Source organism: Oryzias latipes, chromosome 24 (assembly GCF_053564925.1).
Source record: "Oryzias latipes strain Hd-rR chromosome 24, Olatipes_Hd-rR_3.1".
NCBI classification, from domain to species: domain Eukaryota; kingdom Metazoa; phylum Chordata; class Actinopteri; order Beloniformes; family Adrianichthyidae; genus Oryzias; species Oryzias latipes.
In genome coordinates, this window is record NC_136260.1 from 3,656,905 (window position 1) to 3,674,382 (window position 17,478).

The window sequence follows — 17,478 nt, forward strand, 5'->3', positions numbered from 1 at the left end:
TTCTTTGCAACGTCCTATTTTCTTCTTGTCACTAAAAATGAACCATCGTTCTTCCATTCATTGTCCCAGAGACAATTTAGAAATATTATCATCATATTATCATCTTTTGATCAATAGTACAAGTGTTTCCAGATAGATAGACGAAAGGACGGACGGACGGATAAATACGTAGATAGGGTATTTAATAATCCCTGAGGAAATTTGAATAAATGGACATCTGCTGGCACTCATGAATCGCACAAACATATTAATAAGCAGTAAAGGTCAATGGTTCAATAATCAATAGATTAAAAATGATCAATGGATTAGATAGATTAAAAATCAAAAGATTAAACAATTTCAAAATCAGTGGGTTTAAGAATTAAAAACAATTGCTTCTTAGATGCTCCGCTTCAGAGATATATTGCCTGATGGCATGAGGAACAAAAGATTTTTTCAGTCTGTCTGTGCAGCAGCGCCGGGACAGCAGTCCACTGCTGAATGTCCTCCTCCTGTTGGTGAAGGCCTCCTGTGGGGGAAGTGAGGGTTTCCTCCGGATGGCCCTGATCCTGGTCAGAGTTTTCTGCTCTGACAACTCCTCCACAAGATCCAGCGTCAGTCCCACCACTGAGTTCGTCCTCTTGATGATCTTGTGTTATGAACAGGTCTTTCTTTTGTTCTGCTGTAATCTCTCCTGGAGGCCCTCCCCTTCCTGAGGTCTCCTGTGAGAGTCACAGGTGTGTGTCAATATGATTAGGTTTGAGTTTCTGTTGTACTGTGTCGAAGCATCATTTTGGTCTTGCTCTTTCGAGTTTGCTGTTTCGCTCTCGGCAGTAAAGCCCCTTTTGGATTTTGGACCTGAGTCTTGTGTTTCCTGCTCTTGGGTTTTTGTCCCTGGGATCCCCGTGACATCTTGTTGAGCCTGCAGATGTTCTTCTTGCTGGTACTGCACCAGCACACAGCAGCATAGAGGAGAGCACTCTCCACGTCCGACCGATAAAACATGTGCAGAAGTTTTGTGCAGCTGTCAAATGAGTGCAGCCTCCAGAGAAAGTACAGCCTGTTGTGGACAGTCTCCCCCCTACAGAACTAAGATACCTCCTGAGTGGTTAACTGTGACCCTAAATAGACTCATAAGGTCAAGGAAAGACTTTCTGAACTTTTTCACAGAAAAAAAGTTATATCAGAGAGAATATTGAGGGAAAATTCTCCCAAATTCTGCAGCTGATCATTTCTCAGGAACCACAGTGTTATTGATCACTGAATCATAATTGTGGAGTTTCTGAACTAGCATCAATATTATCTTCCTCTAAATCTTCCACTTGTCCCCATCTTCCAACCCGATTGTTTAAAGGGATTTTTCATGTCATCCATATTTCTACAGTAAATCAGATGAAAATGTCCTGGTGACAGACTCCTCTGGTGTGGTTGGTGCAATTTAATCTATATTTCATCTTTACTTGATCCACAAAAGTATTAAATTGTTTTTCACCTTACAGTGAAGCATGCCCAGATGCTCTTATTTTGAAAAATGAAAACCGACATTTCATGAAATGAAAACTGATCATTTCTGAAGCATGAAGCCTTATTTCATCCACCTCTTTATTGGTCTCCTATAGGTTTTTGAAATGTTTCTCAGCCTCTGCAGGTTCCCCTCTTCCAACTTTTGCCTTACATTCAGCTGATCATCTACCACTCCTGAATTCTGTCCTCACACTTTTATGAATCTTTGTTTCCTGTTAACCAGAAGCAACAGTAGGTGGGTGCACCTGAACATTTTGTCTTTTCTTTGTTAAAATGATCACTAAGTCTTACTGTAAGGTGCAAAGTTAGAATATTTACCTGTTATGCGAAATCATTTTATGTCTTATTTAAAGAAATGCTAACAATTTTTCTTGTAAAGGGTATTATAAGAACTAATGGTGCCATCAATGTAACAGAAAAACCTTAGTAATGTGTTCTGTGGTCCACCTTTATTATGAAGGGAAAATGGGTCTAGGTTCTCATGGGTGGAGTTAATCTTTTTACCACTAGAAGGCGGTGTTGCTTAGTAAACCTGTCGGTGCGGGAGGCAAAGAAAGAATGCAGGTAAAAAGATGATCAGCTAAAGAACCTGTTTCTTGTGGGCTCTCCCTCCTCTACTGTCTGTAACACAAACCCTTAGGATGTTCTGTCATGATTAGAAAAGTAAAGAGAAAAAATGCTTTATCTCTGTTTTTATGCAGTCAAAAGAGAAGCTGCTGTATCGTCTGTAATTCATGCATTCATGTGATGTGATTCTATGATTTGATGTCTGTCTGTGCTGAAAAAACCCAGAGCAGACCGAGGGGAAGGAGCCAGAGCACATCTGCATCCTTCTGCTCATTTTGTTCATTGCAAAAATGTTTTACTGTTCAGCTGGAGAGCATCACCCCGTTTCCACACAAACTAGAGCAGTTTCTATGAAGGATTATCACTGTAGACTAATCCATGCACATTCTGTAACTTCTGACCACAAGTAAACCTGTAACATTTTCTTCTTAGATGGTTGATTATTGTTTCTGCAGCCTGTTCAGATTCTTATTAGTTTTCTTATCGTTACTTATCTCATACATACTTAGCTGGAGGTTTCACTGGAACATTAGGAGCTCTGACAGCAGCAAAGAAAGAAGTGTTGGCTCCTCCGTGTGGCCACTCTAGGAATTGGAACCTGACCTTTCTTCCACATTCATCTAAGAAAAACCTGCTGCTCTTTTCAATGGAGTAACAATGCTTGATAAAGAATGTCTGATGTCAAAATGAGCCGGAGTCATTCTAAATAACAAAGTGTCTGAAGCTCTAAACTCTGAGAAGAAGAATGCAGCGGTGTTAGACGGGAGGACTTTATGTCCTGGACCAGACAGACAGGAGGGAGCTGGAGCCTCAGCATTCATCTTTGAGGGCAGATCTCCACTGACTGGATCTCCAAAACCAAGATTAGATGACGGAAGTAACATTTGTTAAGAAGTGGGCCACACATTAACATAAAAATCAACAAAGGGACCCCTGATGTTGTTTGTGTGCTTGTACTGGAGTAAAAATTGTGTCAATTAAATCCAAACATTCAGGGGTTTCTTAGTGTTATCCATCCATCTCCACTGAATCCCTTTTAGAGTCACAGGAGTTCCTGAAAATAAACTTGTTCAGGATTAATTCAGCAGTTGTAAATGTTTGGCTTTTCTGTTTTTATCCTAAAGTAAAGTGCTTTTGATGAGTAGCGTCCCACAATAAACTCAGACTCCCCACATGATCTGAATATGTAGAAAAGCTCCAAATAAAAACCCAAGCATGTCCTGCTCATTAAAAGTCATTTAATCATATTATGGTAAAGACAATTAAGTTAAAAACAGTTATTCATATATAAACATTTTTTCTGTCTCTCATATACAGCCAAAGATGTGTCCACAACATAAAAAACGGCAGATGAAGGCTTTTTCCAGCAGGGCAGTGGGGTGAGTGCAGGTTGTGCAGAAGTACTCTTCACACACAGACGAAGCATCAGTACTCGGTGGGTGAGGCGCTGAAAACATTTTTTGTCAGTGAGTTTACAGGGACGACTGTCACAGACGAAGCATAAAGACGGCGACTCGTCTGAACCGTCAACAGTTTCATCCAAAACAGTGGATCGGATCACAAAAGAGTCACATCCGCATGATTCCTTTTAATGCATCATCATAGAATAATTTATCAGGAATTTCTTGTTCAGTTAACATCAGTTCAAGAGATTCTTTTTCCTTCATGCTTTCGTGAGGACAGAGCCAGTGCACAAACAGGGTGAACTTTAACGTGAACTTTGCTGTGATTCTCTCAGAAGGCTTCCTGAAGCCGTCTGACTCGTCACCAGTGGAAAGAATGTGCAAAATGCCAGAAACCAACAGAACCTGTCGCTCCAGGTCTACGGATGGAGAGACACTCCAGGTATGTAGAAAGACACTGTTGGCCTATAACTGCATTCAGCTCTCTGTATGCCAGATTCAGCAGGAATCCTTAAATCCTTCATCTCAAATTTCCAGAGGTGTTTGATTTGAACCTGCTCCACGTTCAGGGCAGTTGAATTAGGCCTTCGGAGAGCTTCATTTCTAATACCGGGCAGCATCATCGTAAGAGTTCATGTCCATTTCAAAGTAATCCTCCAGTTTCCACTGAAGGGTCTCAAACGTAGGCCGTTCCTGGTCGCTCTCCTTCCAGCACTCCAACATGATGTCGTACAGGAGCTTGGGGCAGTTGGGGGGGCAGGGCATCCTGTAGCCTGTAGTGATTCTCTGAGTCACCTGAATGTTGGACATTCCTAGAAGAACGATAGAAGGACAGAAGTTTTGAAATAAAATGAACTCCCAGCCCTGCCCCTCAGTGCAGATGTGTTGCACTGGTTTAACACATCTGGTTAAACTTTATCATCAGGCTGTTCAGAGGCCTGACAATGACAGTCATTAACCCTTTAACACTAAGTTTAAGTAAGTAAGTTTTAAGGACATGTCATGGGGGGAGGTGGGGGGGTGGACCATGGCTCAGAAACTATACAACAGATAGGATGTCTGTGCTGTCATTTGAACTTGTTCTGTGGGGTTCTGAAGGTCTTACCTGGGTAAGGCACCTGCCCAAATGTCATGATTTCATACAGCAAAATGCCAAAGGACCAAACATCTGACTTGATGGTGAATCTGTTCTCATGGATGGCCTCTGGTGCGGTCCACTTCACGGGGAACTTGGTTCCCTCCCTGGCCTCATACACATTTTCACTTTCTTTCTGAAAACACATAAAAACAAACAAATGACGCTGCAACAGCAAAGCCAGGAAGCAGTAAACACACAAATCACCCCAAAGGACTGCTGAGGTCCGAGTTCACACATTCGGGTTGTTACAGAACCATCAGAGTCCTGTGCAAATCTGAACAAATCCTTGCACTCAGAATCTGGGTTTCCTGCAGTAAAATAAAGATGCTCTTTGAAGGGGAACCCACCATGAAGACCCTGGCAAGGCCAAAGTCTGCCACCTTACAGATGTTGTTCTCCCCCACCAGAACGTTCCGGGCTGCCAGGTCTCTGTGGATGTAGTTCTGTAACTCCAGATAAGCCATGCCTGACGCCACCTGAGCGGCCATTTCGATTTGGTCCGAGATGGCCAAAGTGACACCTTTATCCTCTACAGAAAAAAAGGAAGGTGTGTTAAAAAGGAGCTACTCAAATGGTCAGAAAGTGGCGTAAATCAGGTGGAAAAAAAACTTCAAACGTATACTTCAGTATTTACGAAAAGATCTGCACACATTTCAAAAATGACATGTGTGAGGCTCTGCAACATTCTAGAATTTTTACAGCTAAAAATAAGAACAACAGAATAGAACAGATTTGACAACATATTTGTGCACGTCACCAAGCAGCAGGATATTGATTAAAACAATAGAACAGGAATCAGCACCAACATGATTTAATCTATTTTAGTATAAAATAAACAAAGTCTCTCTAACACGTCACAAAGAAAAAACGGTGAGAAGAACGTAAGTATTTGATATCTGTGGTTTAATTTAACAGCCTCTTCAGCATCAGATTATGTTTCTATCCCCAGCTATACAAAAAGACTGATAACTGCAAATCCCACCTATTACATCTATGAGTTAAGTTATAAATAATGCATTTTAGCAGAAATGTCTTAAATAAATCAATATAATAAAAGTCATATTTGGACTAGAAAAGGACTTTTTTTACTGAAGGATTGAGAATTTTTGATTTTGGCTAAAAACAGCATCATCATAGTTAGAACACTGGGAACACTTTGAAGATGGATCAAAATATGACTGCAGTGGGACTTGAAAGGATTTTTATTGCAATATTGTAAGATTTTTGTTGATGGAGTCTTATGTTTTCAACTCAGACAATATTCAATTACAAGGATTTTGGAAAAACATAACTAATATGAAATGAGAGTAAACAGTCTGCTTTAGATCAATAACACACTATTTGTTATTGTATTACAGCCGGGGTGTCAAACCCATTTTCACTGAGGGCCACATCAGCATAGTGTCTGTCCTCAAAGGGCCAGATATAACTTATACATGTAACTAAATGTAATGACAAATGTAACTACTCCTTAATGTTACATAACTCATTATTTTTTTATTAAAGCACATGTTTGCTTGTTATTCTAGCATAAATCCTTTTACATTTAATTCTGTCAGGTTAGGTTATATAGTGTTTAAGTCCTAATGTATAGTTGCCCAATCCCATATTTCAAGTCTGATTCCCCCTAGATGTGAATAAATACACACCAATTTTTATTTTTATTTTAAGAAATTAGAAATGTTTGTGCTGTCGCAGGCCTTAAATTTGAAACGTGTTTTAGAGTCAGGTCCGATTTGAGTGAGAGAAGCATTTGCATATTTTTTAATCATGTTTATTTTTTATGAGAGAATTGCCCTCAAACTGTTACAAACCGCTAGACTGACGTTCAGGTTTCCTTCCACAGACTCCCTGGGATAACCTTCTGGGATTTTGTACACTCCTCTTCTTGCTCACAGTCCCCTCTTTGGTGTTGCCCACACATTTTCATTGCAATTCGGGATGTGAGGTTAGTCTGTGGTCACTTGGAAGACCCATGTGAGCTCAAGTGTCACCTTTCTGGTAAATGTCTTCAGACGTAATCCTGGGGGTTTATTCCCACATTCCTTCTGTGGGACCCAGAATCTGTCTTTTCTCAGCTTGTAATGTGCTTTATATTTGCATATTATTGTCTGAAGAAATAGTTCCAGGCCAGGTGCACAGATGTTCTCCTAATCTTTTGGATTTTCCATGATGCCAATGAGAGAAGTTCAGTATTTGAAATGTTCCATTATTTACTAGATAAGAAACTTATGCTTTCAAAAGAGATGCTGCTGTATTGTTTGTAATTCATACATTCAGATCAGATGTGATTCTATGATTTGATGTCCGTCTGTCCTGAGAAAACCCAGAGCAGACCGAGGGGAAGGAGCCAGAGCACATCTGCATCCTTCAAAAAAGAGCAAACTCCCCTTGCAAAATGTTGTACTGTTCAGCTAAGGAGAGCAACCCCACTCCTCACCCCGTTTCCACACAAACTAGAGCAGTTCCTCTGAAGGATTCGCAATGTAGACTAATCCATTCTGTAACTCCATTCAAATGGAATCCATTAGCCAATCAGAGGCTTCCCAAACTCAGAATGCATCTTGTGGTGCAGATTTCTGATGATGAAAGACAGTGATCAAATAGAAAATTCTGACATTCAACTGATGCAGAAAATGGTTATATATGTATGGCACTAAAACAGAAAGAGTTTACTCAGATTATTTGACATTTTCTAAATTTTTCCCCACGTTTTTGTAAATAAAAACTAGTTTCATCTGTTTATGAATGAATATCTGTGAGTCATTGAGGTTTGAGTAATAAAACTAAAGTAAAACATGTTTTGACATTTCATTTTCATTCAGATCATTTGTCAAAGAGATCCACCTGATGATTTGTAACCAAAGAAAGCTCCGCCCCCTATGCTCCAAAAATAAACCTAGCTCATTGCTTAAGAATGCAGGGCATCTTTCTCAGAGCTTTTGACAGGTGGGCATGGCTGCATACATTACAGCTGTGACGGCTCTGTACCGGGAAAGGTTCAACCACACAAGATTACCAAGACAAACACGTGGAACGGTAGTCAACCTCTACAAACGGGCAGATGTACTGCAGGAAACAGGAACAAAGCAACAAAATACTGTTTACCGTAACAGAAAGCTTCATCAGAATCACTGTCCTCACTGACAGAAATAATCACTACTCTGATAAAGAACATAAAAAAACATCAATAAAACCTCCAAGTTAATAGTTTGTATTATTGGAGGAATGAGAGGCTGAGACTTTTACAGTTAATAACCAGAAGCACATGAATCATGAAAATGATAATGGTGAATCAATCTGCCGTTAAGGTCCCACATTTTTTACAGCCATACTAATACTTATCAAGTCTTTTGATTTTTTATGATTATGACTTACAGTTAAAGAAAACCAAACATTTAATATCTATTAAACTTTGATAACTAAAGACCAATTAAAGACACCAAAGCAGGAGCTTCAGCTCATGCTTGCTGGAGATGATGGTGCCGTCTCTGCAGAGACGTGAAGGAACCTGTTCTGTTCTGGTAGCAGCCTTTAGCTGACTGAACAGCTTGAGTAATAAAACTATAGTAAAAAATTATTACTCAGTGTTGTTGACTTTGGTGCAGCATGTTTTCCTCCTCCTCTAAAAGCTGCTTTGCCGACCGACTCCATGACTGACTGAGGAGACTTTCCACTGGACCTCAGCTTCTTGGATTCTGCATCTTTATGCTCTCCCTCTAGACGCAGAGCTCTTCATTTCAGAAGAAACAAAAAAACTAACTTATCTGAACAGCAGTTGAGTTATTGTTATCCTAAAACCAAATAAGCCCCCTTTGGCATTTTGGTTGGTTCTGAACCTGACTGAGCATTGGGGATGTGACGGATGAGCTGGGTAATGCTTCACGGCTTCAGTAGTTTTTGTTATATCTGCATTTCTATCCCGAAATGTTTCCCTTCCTTTAAACTCTTCATATGACAGCACTCTGGGAACATCCAGCTTCATGTTGCAATAATCCTTTTGGGTCTATGCAGGTGTTTTACATGATCTAAATAGTCTCTGAACATGTCTGTGGTTGTGTAGTTGCATGGCTCGCTGTGGCCCGACAGTGGCTGGGATAGGCTCCAACAACCCCGTGGCCCCAAAAGGAATTAAACATATTTTTAAAAACGGATTGATCAAGAAAAACCATTCTGAAAATCTGGATTTTCCGACCATAGAGGATTGGTTTAAACAGAGGTTTTGAAGATTCTTCCTCTGGAAAGATTAACACATGCGCTTCGTGACAACATTGACGAGTTTAAAAAAGTCTGGCAACCAGTTCTGGATAAGACTAATCTTTCTTTGGATTGAACTCTGTTCTGGTGAAATGTGAAAAAAAAAAAAAACCTGTACTAGCCTTTTGCTGCTGGTGATGAAGGTTGATTGGTGATTTGTTTTTGTTTTTTTGTTTTTTTAATTTTTTTATTTTATTTTAATTATTATTTCTTTTAACCTGCTGCCTGTATATGTTAGGTTGTGATGTTAAAAAGAAAATATGGGTTTGTAAACTTCTTTATGTTCTATTTTTCATGGTTGACTATGTTTTCACTACACAAATAAAAAGAGAAAAAAATGGATTGATGGAATGAAAGGCTAAAAAATCTGATTAGTTTGCATCTGACCCAGTTTTGAGGATCAAAATGGCTCTGCAGATACTTCATTTTCATTCTTAAAACAAGATTTCTGGGTAAAATCTTTTACCCCACGTTTGCTTTTAGAAATTCTAGACCTTTTGGTACAAAGACTACTTTTTATGTAAATCAATACAGCTACTGTAAATCTTGCCAGATAGCATCACCAGTCAGCACACCTGTATTATTTAAAATGAGACCTAAACTCTTCCTCATTTTTAGCCAGTCTGTTTTATTCCTAGTCTGTGCAGCATCCCATGATGCCAGCTGTGATCTGAAGCGCGGCTCTGGAGCCTGATCCTCCAACGGAGCAGAAGCAGCTTAAAGGAAGGTAGTCTTACTCTGCAGGTAGTCCAACAGGCTGCCATGCTTCATCAGCTCAGTGATGATGTAGATGGGCTCCTGCAATGTGCAGACGGCGTACAGCTGGATTAGCTTGGGATGCCGCAGCTTCTTCATGATCTGAGCCTCCATCAGGAAGTCCTTCGGATCCATGGAGCCTGAGGGGTGGAACAGAGTTTCTTTAACACAGGTCATGGATCTGAAGTGGTATTTAAGGGTGAATAGATGCTCCGCTTCCTCAGGATTTCATGTTCAGACAGAATCTAACGACACTCATCCAAGTCTTCATCGCTAAAACTACAAGTTCTTGCTTTACAAAACCATTCTCAGACAGCTTCTGATCAGAATGCTCCCTCTGAAAAGTTCATCCAAACTCATCCCTCCTGTTGAAGTTTTCACCCAGACCTCTGGTCTGATCTCATTGTTTCCTAACTGCTGCATTTAATTCATCTGTTTTCTTGGCAACTTTATTATTCTGAAGAATTTGCTTGATTTCTAAATAAAAACCATAAACAGTTTGTGCAATTAAACCGTTGTACATTAAAGTGATAAGAGCAAAAGTTCCTTATTGCCGTCGTGTGATAACACCCGACCAAACTTCATGAAAACTGAACAAAGTTCAGGTGGATTTCAACTTCCTGCTTTCTCGAAAAAAGCTGTTCTTCCTTTTCAGCCTCCTTCTTTATGGCTTTAAATGCTTAAACGACTAAAAGGATCTCATCTTCTGCTCAGTCCTGCTCGGAAAAACTAATTATGTTTCACTGTCGATGCACAAAGGAGATCATGCTTGTGTACCGGGTTTGAGGGTCTTCACAGCTACAGGTGTGGTGTTGTTCCACAGGCCCTCATACACTTCTCCAAACTGGCCGGCTCCCAGTTTATTCTCCATTTTGATGGAGCTGCGATCGATCTCCCAGATGTCCGCTGTGTTGTAGGACAGACCGAAGGTCTGCGGGGCCTCCAACTGCACAGACAGGAGCCAGTGTGGGTGAACTGGACTGTTTCAGGTCTGGGTAATGAAAGTACAATAAACCTCACCTTTTTGCACGGTTGGCCAAGACGTACGCACAGACCGTCAGCCTGTTTGGAGTAAAATTCCACCAACTCTTTCAAATTTGCAAAGGATCTGTTCTTAGACACAAAGAAGTCACCGTTGGGGGCTTTCCTTAGCTTGTAATGCTTCACCTTTCCACTGTCCAATACTAGAAAAAAGAAATAAAGTCAAGGATTAAAGTAAATAAAATGACAGACTTAAACTTTTTTAGATTTGGGAATTCTTAAAGCATGAATCAGTGCAGCCAGAATCACCTGCACTGCTCAGTTTGTCTGAAAAAAAGAAAAAAGCTTCAGAACCAAACTCCACTTGGATCATAGGATAAAGTTTATGATCTGTTTTAAAGCAAAAGAGGCTTAAAAGTACATTGAACTCAAACTCCAAGTCAGAGAAAACCCCCACCTGTAAAGCCTTATTCATGAGACAATAAAACATAAAGCATTATTTTCTCAGTCAGCCTTTATAAGCTTAGTTTAGGGAAAAGTAAAATAACAAGCGCTAAAGTAAAACTAATAAATACATTTCCATTCAGACTGTGGTTAAATGCACTTTAATACATTGAAGGCTGTTCTCCAAGACTGAAATGAAAAAAACTGGGGGGTTTTTTCTGGTTAATTCTGCTTCAACAGCTCACTGAACTTGAACTGAAGTGTTGACAAATCCTGACTGATCAGCCGTGTCCATTTTCAAAATGCTCCTAGCAGGATAAGCCAAAAGGTGAACAACTCCTGAGTCTGCAGGTCGTTTATTGCTCTGTGAAGAGCAAACACTTGAGTACGAGTCTGAAACTCCGGAAGGTGTGAGGAAATGTCTGCACGTTCTTACAGCCTGGAGCAGAACCAAGAACCAACAAAGATTACAGTCAGGAGGACAAAAATAGAGTCTTGAGTCTTTGTGGGGTATTTTTGGATGGCTCGTTGAAATAAAAGCTGATTTCCATGAGTCACATTCAAATGTGTGACTCATCCTGACGACAGTGGGTGTGAGCGGAAACGGATCAGGAACCGGTCTAAAGAATGAGCATGCTCGGAAGGAATTCTGCATGTGGAAAGAACCAGGCCACACAGCAAAATCAGATCATAGGACTGAGATAAAGTTATTGCTCTGTTTTTATGTGGTTGTTTAGTCCTAAACTGCCCGTCATTACACTGCCTGACCTGCACTCCAGCTTCCTGAAAAGATAAAATGGCGTGCTGTGATTTACAGCTCTGCTGCAGAAATGAATTTTAAGTCTTATCTTTTCCTTTAACGGAAAACTGACCTGCAGGACCAATTAGCGATTTCTATAAATGAATTTCCTCGACTGACCTGAGAGGGACAGCTCTCCCTTCTGACTCTCACAGTCTCTGATGAGGAAAGCACCGTGAGAGTTCCCTTCAGCCAGCAGCATCTTCTCAGCATCCAGCCTCTTAGTTTCTGGAAAGTACCACCTGCAAGATAATCAGGAACACATAACATCTGAATGTCAGAGAATCCATTTTTTTATATCATTTTCAGATCAAAGATGTGTTCTTGAGATAAAAAAAACTTTCATCTTTACTAAATAAAATGATAATTTTAAGAAACTCTTCAAACTTCTGGTCATCAGTTCACCTCTATCACATTTCAGCTACCGCCCGTCTCTTAGCCTGACATGTTTGCAAGAAAACCCGAGTGTAAAAAGTACAGAACTGAAAAGAAGAGGAACAAGGATTAAAGGGCCTTTATCATGCAAAATCAACTTTTTGAGCTTTTAAGTGTATTATAATGTTTATTCCTCACAAAAACAACCCCCAAAACAGTATTTTAATCCGTTCGGGCATTTCTGACTATCCATCTGAAAACCCTGTGCTCTGAGAACCCATTTCATTACATGAAAACAACTCCTATTTCTTTAAAAAAAATTGTTCTTTAAAGGTAATGCATTGTCTTATGGGGATAAACTGCTCCGAAAGGCTAAAGAAAAGCATGAGGACACCAAAAAAAACCACACCATTTTCTTTAAGAACAAACTTTTTTGTAGAATCTCCTTTAACTTTGAACAGGTTCTTTTTAAAAACAAATTTATTGTCCTTTAAATAAAGCAACATGACAGCAGTTCTACAAGTAGAAGGTTTAACTGTCTGTAGTCTCCGCCTTTTACAATTCACACATTTAGAACATAAAATCATTTGGTTTTGTAGAAATAAAAGTAGTAAAATAATTAAATTAGAAATGTTTTCATATAAATAAATTACTATAAAACCTTAAAAACCCACATTTTAACAAGTTCTGGCAGCATCTTTCTGATGATGAAGGACAAATGAGGGAAATGGCATTTCTATGTCTTTCTTTACGGAAATCGTGATGAATCAGGAACAGACAAGTAAATGCTGCTTGAAAAGCTTGTAGTTGTTGCATAGAAGCTACAAAGGCAAACCACCAGCTCCCTGCTCTGCTCCATTCTGATCATCCACTGTCAGTCAAATAGATCCATAAACGTCTTTGTTTTCCTGGTCTGAGCTGGAATCTGGATCTAAACCGGACGTCTGGATAGATCTGATGTTGATCACCATTTTAGTTGCATCACTAGTATTAGCTTGAGGTTGTGAGGGGCTGTAAGCTAGCAGGGGAGAGTTGTAAAAAGATGGATAACGGGAAGTTGGGGTGGGCCTACTTCAGGGGAAAAATCCCACCCGAATTAGAAATTCAGTGGTGAATTTCTAATGGCTTCCTGCTGCTCTGCAGACACTATGTCCTAGAAAACGACACAGGTTTTTGATTATGTCAAAAAAACGGCGTCATCATAATGAAAAGACCAAAAGATGATCAGAGTGGGACTTGAAATTACTTTTTATTTGGTGGAAAACTCTCAAATCCTCAAAAGTTTAAAAAAAAATTCTAACCTGGAGGGTTAACATTTCCTTTTTAACATTCAATTGCTTTTGTTGACTGATGCAACAAAATCAAAGCAGCAGAGTTGAAAAATCTAAAAGGTTTCAATAAATGAGGAAGAAATATTCAAATATCATTGGCTGAAAGGCTTTGACTGTTTCTTTGTGATGTTAAGAGCTACTAAAAGAATTCCACAGCTTCCAAATGTTTGTCAATTTTAAAAGAGCGCCTGAGCTTTGCGGTTTCACAGGAGTTTTTCTGTGCAGAAGGAAAGAATCCCAGCAGGCCAGGCTTCTATCTGCCTCTCTCATCTTCAGGCTCACTTGGACATGTTAATCATTAGCTGTAACCAGGAAGTGGATGCTTTCAGGTTAATCATCTCCAAAGACACAGAGAGTCATTCTGAGAGCCTCTCTGCTGGTCGCCGCTGTCCTTCAGCTGATCTTTGTTTAACTCCATCCATTTGATTAAAAAAAAAAGGTAGAAACAGGTTTTCTGCCTTTTCTACAGTTTTGGTCTCCAAGACTTTGTTATGCAGCACTTGGAGGCTTCTGACGATCTGAGATAACGTGACTCTGCATATTTGTTAGCTTGGCTCCTAATGACGATTGCAGGCGAGTCTCCCCTGGTGGCTTGGTGGAACCAGTTCCTTCTGAGCTGGTTTTTCCTGCTTTGTTTACAAGAACAAACAAACTTCCTGCTGCATTTTAAGCATTTTTTCCAGTCTTAGTTTCACCAAGTGACGAAACTACGAGGCGGCAGAAAGCTTTGCCACAGCAGGGGTGGGCGACCAGCAGTTTTCATCCCCTCCAGACTGCAAACACAGTGTTGCTGCTGTGGCTCCAAACTCACTGCTGTGAGGATGGATGACTGCTAAAGGTCCTGAACATGCAGGTCCTTCATGGTGTGCAAGAACCACAGACTTAAACAAAAACCTGAGGGAAAACAAGTCCTGTAATGCAGCCAGTGCTACATGATATAAAATCACTCAGCCTTCAGCACCTGGAGTTAGAACATCCTCGCTTTGGGAATGTGCGCACATCAGCTGTGACCTCCTGGATCAGTACTTACGGCTCTGCGTTGATGCTCTCCACGGGGGCCACATAGTTGGCGGGGATGTACCCCTGCTTGGAGGCAGAGATCCCGGTCAGGGCCCTGGCCAGCCACCAGTCCCCCGAGTGTTTGTCCAGCGCCTCTAGGGTGTCTCCGCTGCTGAAGCTCAGGTCGTTGGCGGTTCGCGCGGAGTAGTCGTACAGAGCCACATAATACTCCCCGACGGGCTTGGCCGGCAGGAAGGGCAGGGGTCTCCCTATGGCGGAGCTGGGGTCTTGGTTTAAACTGACAGCGATGGGGTTCGCTATCACCGTGTCCTCTTTCTCCTTGCGTTTAGACGCATTATCCGTCTGATCCGGCCTCCTGAAACAAGCCAGAAAGTTGTGCCAGCAGGCGGACAGGGGGCTCTTGCGCTCCTCCATGGTCGAAGCGGAGTCAGTCTGTCAGTCTGTCAGCAGCTCTGCTTGGCGGGCATCACAGTCAGGTGAGGCTGGCAGGAGGACAACGCGCATCCCGGCTCCTCTACGCCCGCACCGGCTTCCCGAATGACGGCGGTCGCAGTCCGGACTCCGGTAATCACCTGCACCTGCCAGGAATGAGGAGCGCCGCGCTGACGTCACGCGCGCAGGTACGGCAGGTCTGTGAAATTGCTCCGCCCCCTCCACCACCAAAACAACAGCAATCTATGTTTGATTTAAAGTCAGCAAGTGTTATTTTAATGTAGACATGCATGCATTTAGAGTGTGGATTTTTGTATGATTGTAATGCTTGATATATTTCAAGCATTAAAATTAAGTAAATGTTGCAACACCAAAAACATTACACAACACAACACCAAACCATTTCAGTTATCAATCAATATGTTGATTAAATATAAAGATCTTAGAAAATAAGTCCATCTTCTTGACAGTGTAGTAAGCCTACTTATAATCAGAATTCTCTCTTTACAGTAACACATGCATTAGCCTAAACACACACACGTCTCACTGGATTCAGTACAGTTAACGATCATCAATTAAAGTCAAGTAGAGCTTGATTTGTTGCTTTTTTATATTTGTTTGCAGAGTTGCAAATTTTATCAGATCACTACAGATCACTAGTGTATTTAAATCCTTCTACTTTGTTATTTCCCTTTTTTATTATTTATATATCCCAATATTACAACAATAGTCGTCTCAACATGCTTCATACCAGTAATTGGATAATAAACATGGGGTCATAGGATTCAATAAGTAATGCTAAACATAACCTTACAGACTAAACTAAACTGGGCATTCCTGCCAGACCCTTCTCGGTAAGGAAAAAAATCCTAAAAAAAAAAACGAATTCCTGATGAAAAAAATAAGAAACTTCAGGGATGCCCACATGCAGGACGGACAGGCGAAGTACCAGAACTCTTATAGAGGAATTAACTTATCTAACTCTACAACTACATGCTAAAAAGTCCAGCAGACGAGCTTCATCCAGATGGAACCGGTTTCTGTGTAGCTGTCAGTCACGCCATTCTTCTTCTTTGCCTTTTATGTTATTGTATGTTTTGGTGTTCTTTGTTTGTTTTTTGTGCATTTTTCATTTGTGTGTCATTTTTATTTCTTTAGCTAATTATAGATTTTTGTGGTCCATCAAATTGGGGTGGGGGTTGAGGGGGCTGCATTAAGGGTGGCATTGCCCCCGCTTGACCATGGCCTTGTGAAAGGATTGTCAATTCAAATGTTTGCTGCTTGTGAAAATTTAATCTTATAAGTCAATTGGTAAACACACAAAGTGTCATGGTTTTAGTTTCTTTGCTTTTGTGTTTTGAGTTCACTTCCTATTTTATTTTGAAAGGTTCCTGTTTTGTACGTTGTTATTTCGAGTTTTACTTTTGGTCCCCATCAGCCCTCATTGTTTCCACCTGTGTCTTGTGTGTTCTGAATGTATTTGAGTCCTGTCCTTCCCTCTTCTGCTCCATAGTTTGTTATTGTGCTGATCCCCCTGGTTTGTGAAGTTTCTCCTGTTTTGAGGTTCTTAGTTTGGCTTTTCCTGCATTGCATTGGTTTTTATTTTAAGTAATTAAAGTCCTTGTTCACTTGGAACTCCTGCCTCCTCCTCTTTGTGCCTGTGTGCTTTCCTCATTCCTCATTTGATGAAAGGGAAAAATCATTTCCCTGTTTATTTACTCTGGGAACGGGCTTGCATTGCTGGTTTCTGTGTCGCGTGACTCTTTTTGAAATAATTAACTATAAGGTAAAGCAGACGCGACAGGAAGGGGCATTTACTCGTCCCAGACAGAAAACAGATGTGAACACTTCCAACCCAAACCCTTTAGCGCTGCGCACTCACTCTAAGGTTTACGGTTAGGGTTTGTCCCAGCTCTCTGGCGCCATCTGCTGGCAGAACAGAGTTGCGCTTATGCATTTGTTTCTGAACGCTAAACTTCACTTCCTGGCGTTTCCCGTCCGGTTATTCCGGATTCAGATTTGGTTGAAACGGGCACGTGCACTCACTGTGTGCGTGTGCCTGGCGGTGCCGCAGCAGAGTCCGGTTCGAGCGCTGATCCCGGTGCCGTCCTTGTTGCTGTCAGTCAGTGTCATTTCCGCGCGACGCGTGTTGTTCTGCCCCCGCGCACGGAGCGCCTCGTCCCCCCGCACTCCGCCACAATGAGCGAATACTTCAGCCTGTCGGACTGCGACGTGATCGGCTTCGACCTGGACCACACGCTGTGCCGGTACCACCTGAAGGAGACCTCTCGGGTGAGTGGGGCGGGCGTGCTTCAGTTCCACGGCGGCGCCGCACAACCGCGCGGCGGTCGTGACGCGCCGCTCTGCTGCTTGCTCGGAGCTGAAGCAGGTCGTGGGCGCTCCGCGGACCGTCGGCGGGCATGTTTGTTTCCGCGTGGCCTGTGTGGGGGGAAAACGCGCGTGTGCGTGCAG

General features: G+C 41.4%; 2 protein-coding genes across 3 annotated transcripts in view; one reads left to right on the forward strand and one right to left on the reverse strand.

Annotated features, from left to right (window-relative positions):
* Positions 1-3,288: 3,288 nt before the first annotated feature.
* Positions 3,289-17,191, reverse strand: frk (fyn-related Src family tyrosine kinase). Of its 2 annotated transcripts, none has more exons than XM_078942786.1 (9): positions 17,053-17,191; positions 14,585-15,225; positions 11,969-12,090; positions 10,645-10,808; positions 10,402-10,570; positions 9,606-9,764; positions 4,959-5,140; positions 4,579-4,744; positions 3,289-4,285 (listed from the first exon to the last, which is right to left on the reverse strand). In XM_078942786.1, exons 2-9 carry the CDS (start codon positions 14,986-14,988, stop codon positions 4,077-4,079), a joined length of 1,575 nt encoding a protein of 524 aa, XP_078798912.1. In that variant the 5' UTR covers positions 14,989-15,225; positions 17,053-17,191; the 3' UTR covers positions 3,289-4,076. The 2 variants fall into 2 exon arrangements, with proteins under 2 accessions (XP_078798912.1, XP_023808889.1); XM_023953121.2 differs by having other exon boundaries at positions 14,585-15,152; positions 17,053-17,190.
* nt5dc1 (5'-nucleotidase domain containing 1) overlaps positions 17,164-17,478 on the forward strand; it is a 97,389-nt gene continuing 97,074 nt past the window's right edge. Inside the window, exon 1 of the mRNA XM_023953122.2 lies at positions 17,164-17,298. Coding sequence (XP_023808890.1) covers positions 17,206-17,298 — 93 coding nt within the window. The 5' untranslated portion in view covers positions 17,164-17,205. The remainder of the gene's footprint in view (positions 17,299-17,478) is intronic.

Bases quoted from the DNA above. Each gene is read 5' to 3' on its own strand.
- frk (XM_078942786.1), bottom strand. From the start codon at position 14,988: ATGGAGGAGCGCAAGAGCCCCCTGTCCGCCTGCTGGCACAACTTTCTG. The intron at 12,091-14,584 runs GTAAGTACTGAT...ATTATCTTGCAG, and splicing joins GAGAGCATCAACGCAGAGCC to GTGGTACTTTCCAGAAACTA. The intron at 9,765-10,401 runs GTACACAAGCAT...TCCACCCCTCAG, and splicing joins TGTGAAGACCCTCAAACCCG to GCTCCATGGATCCGAAGGAC.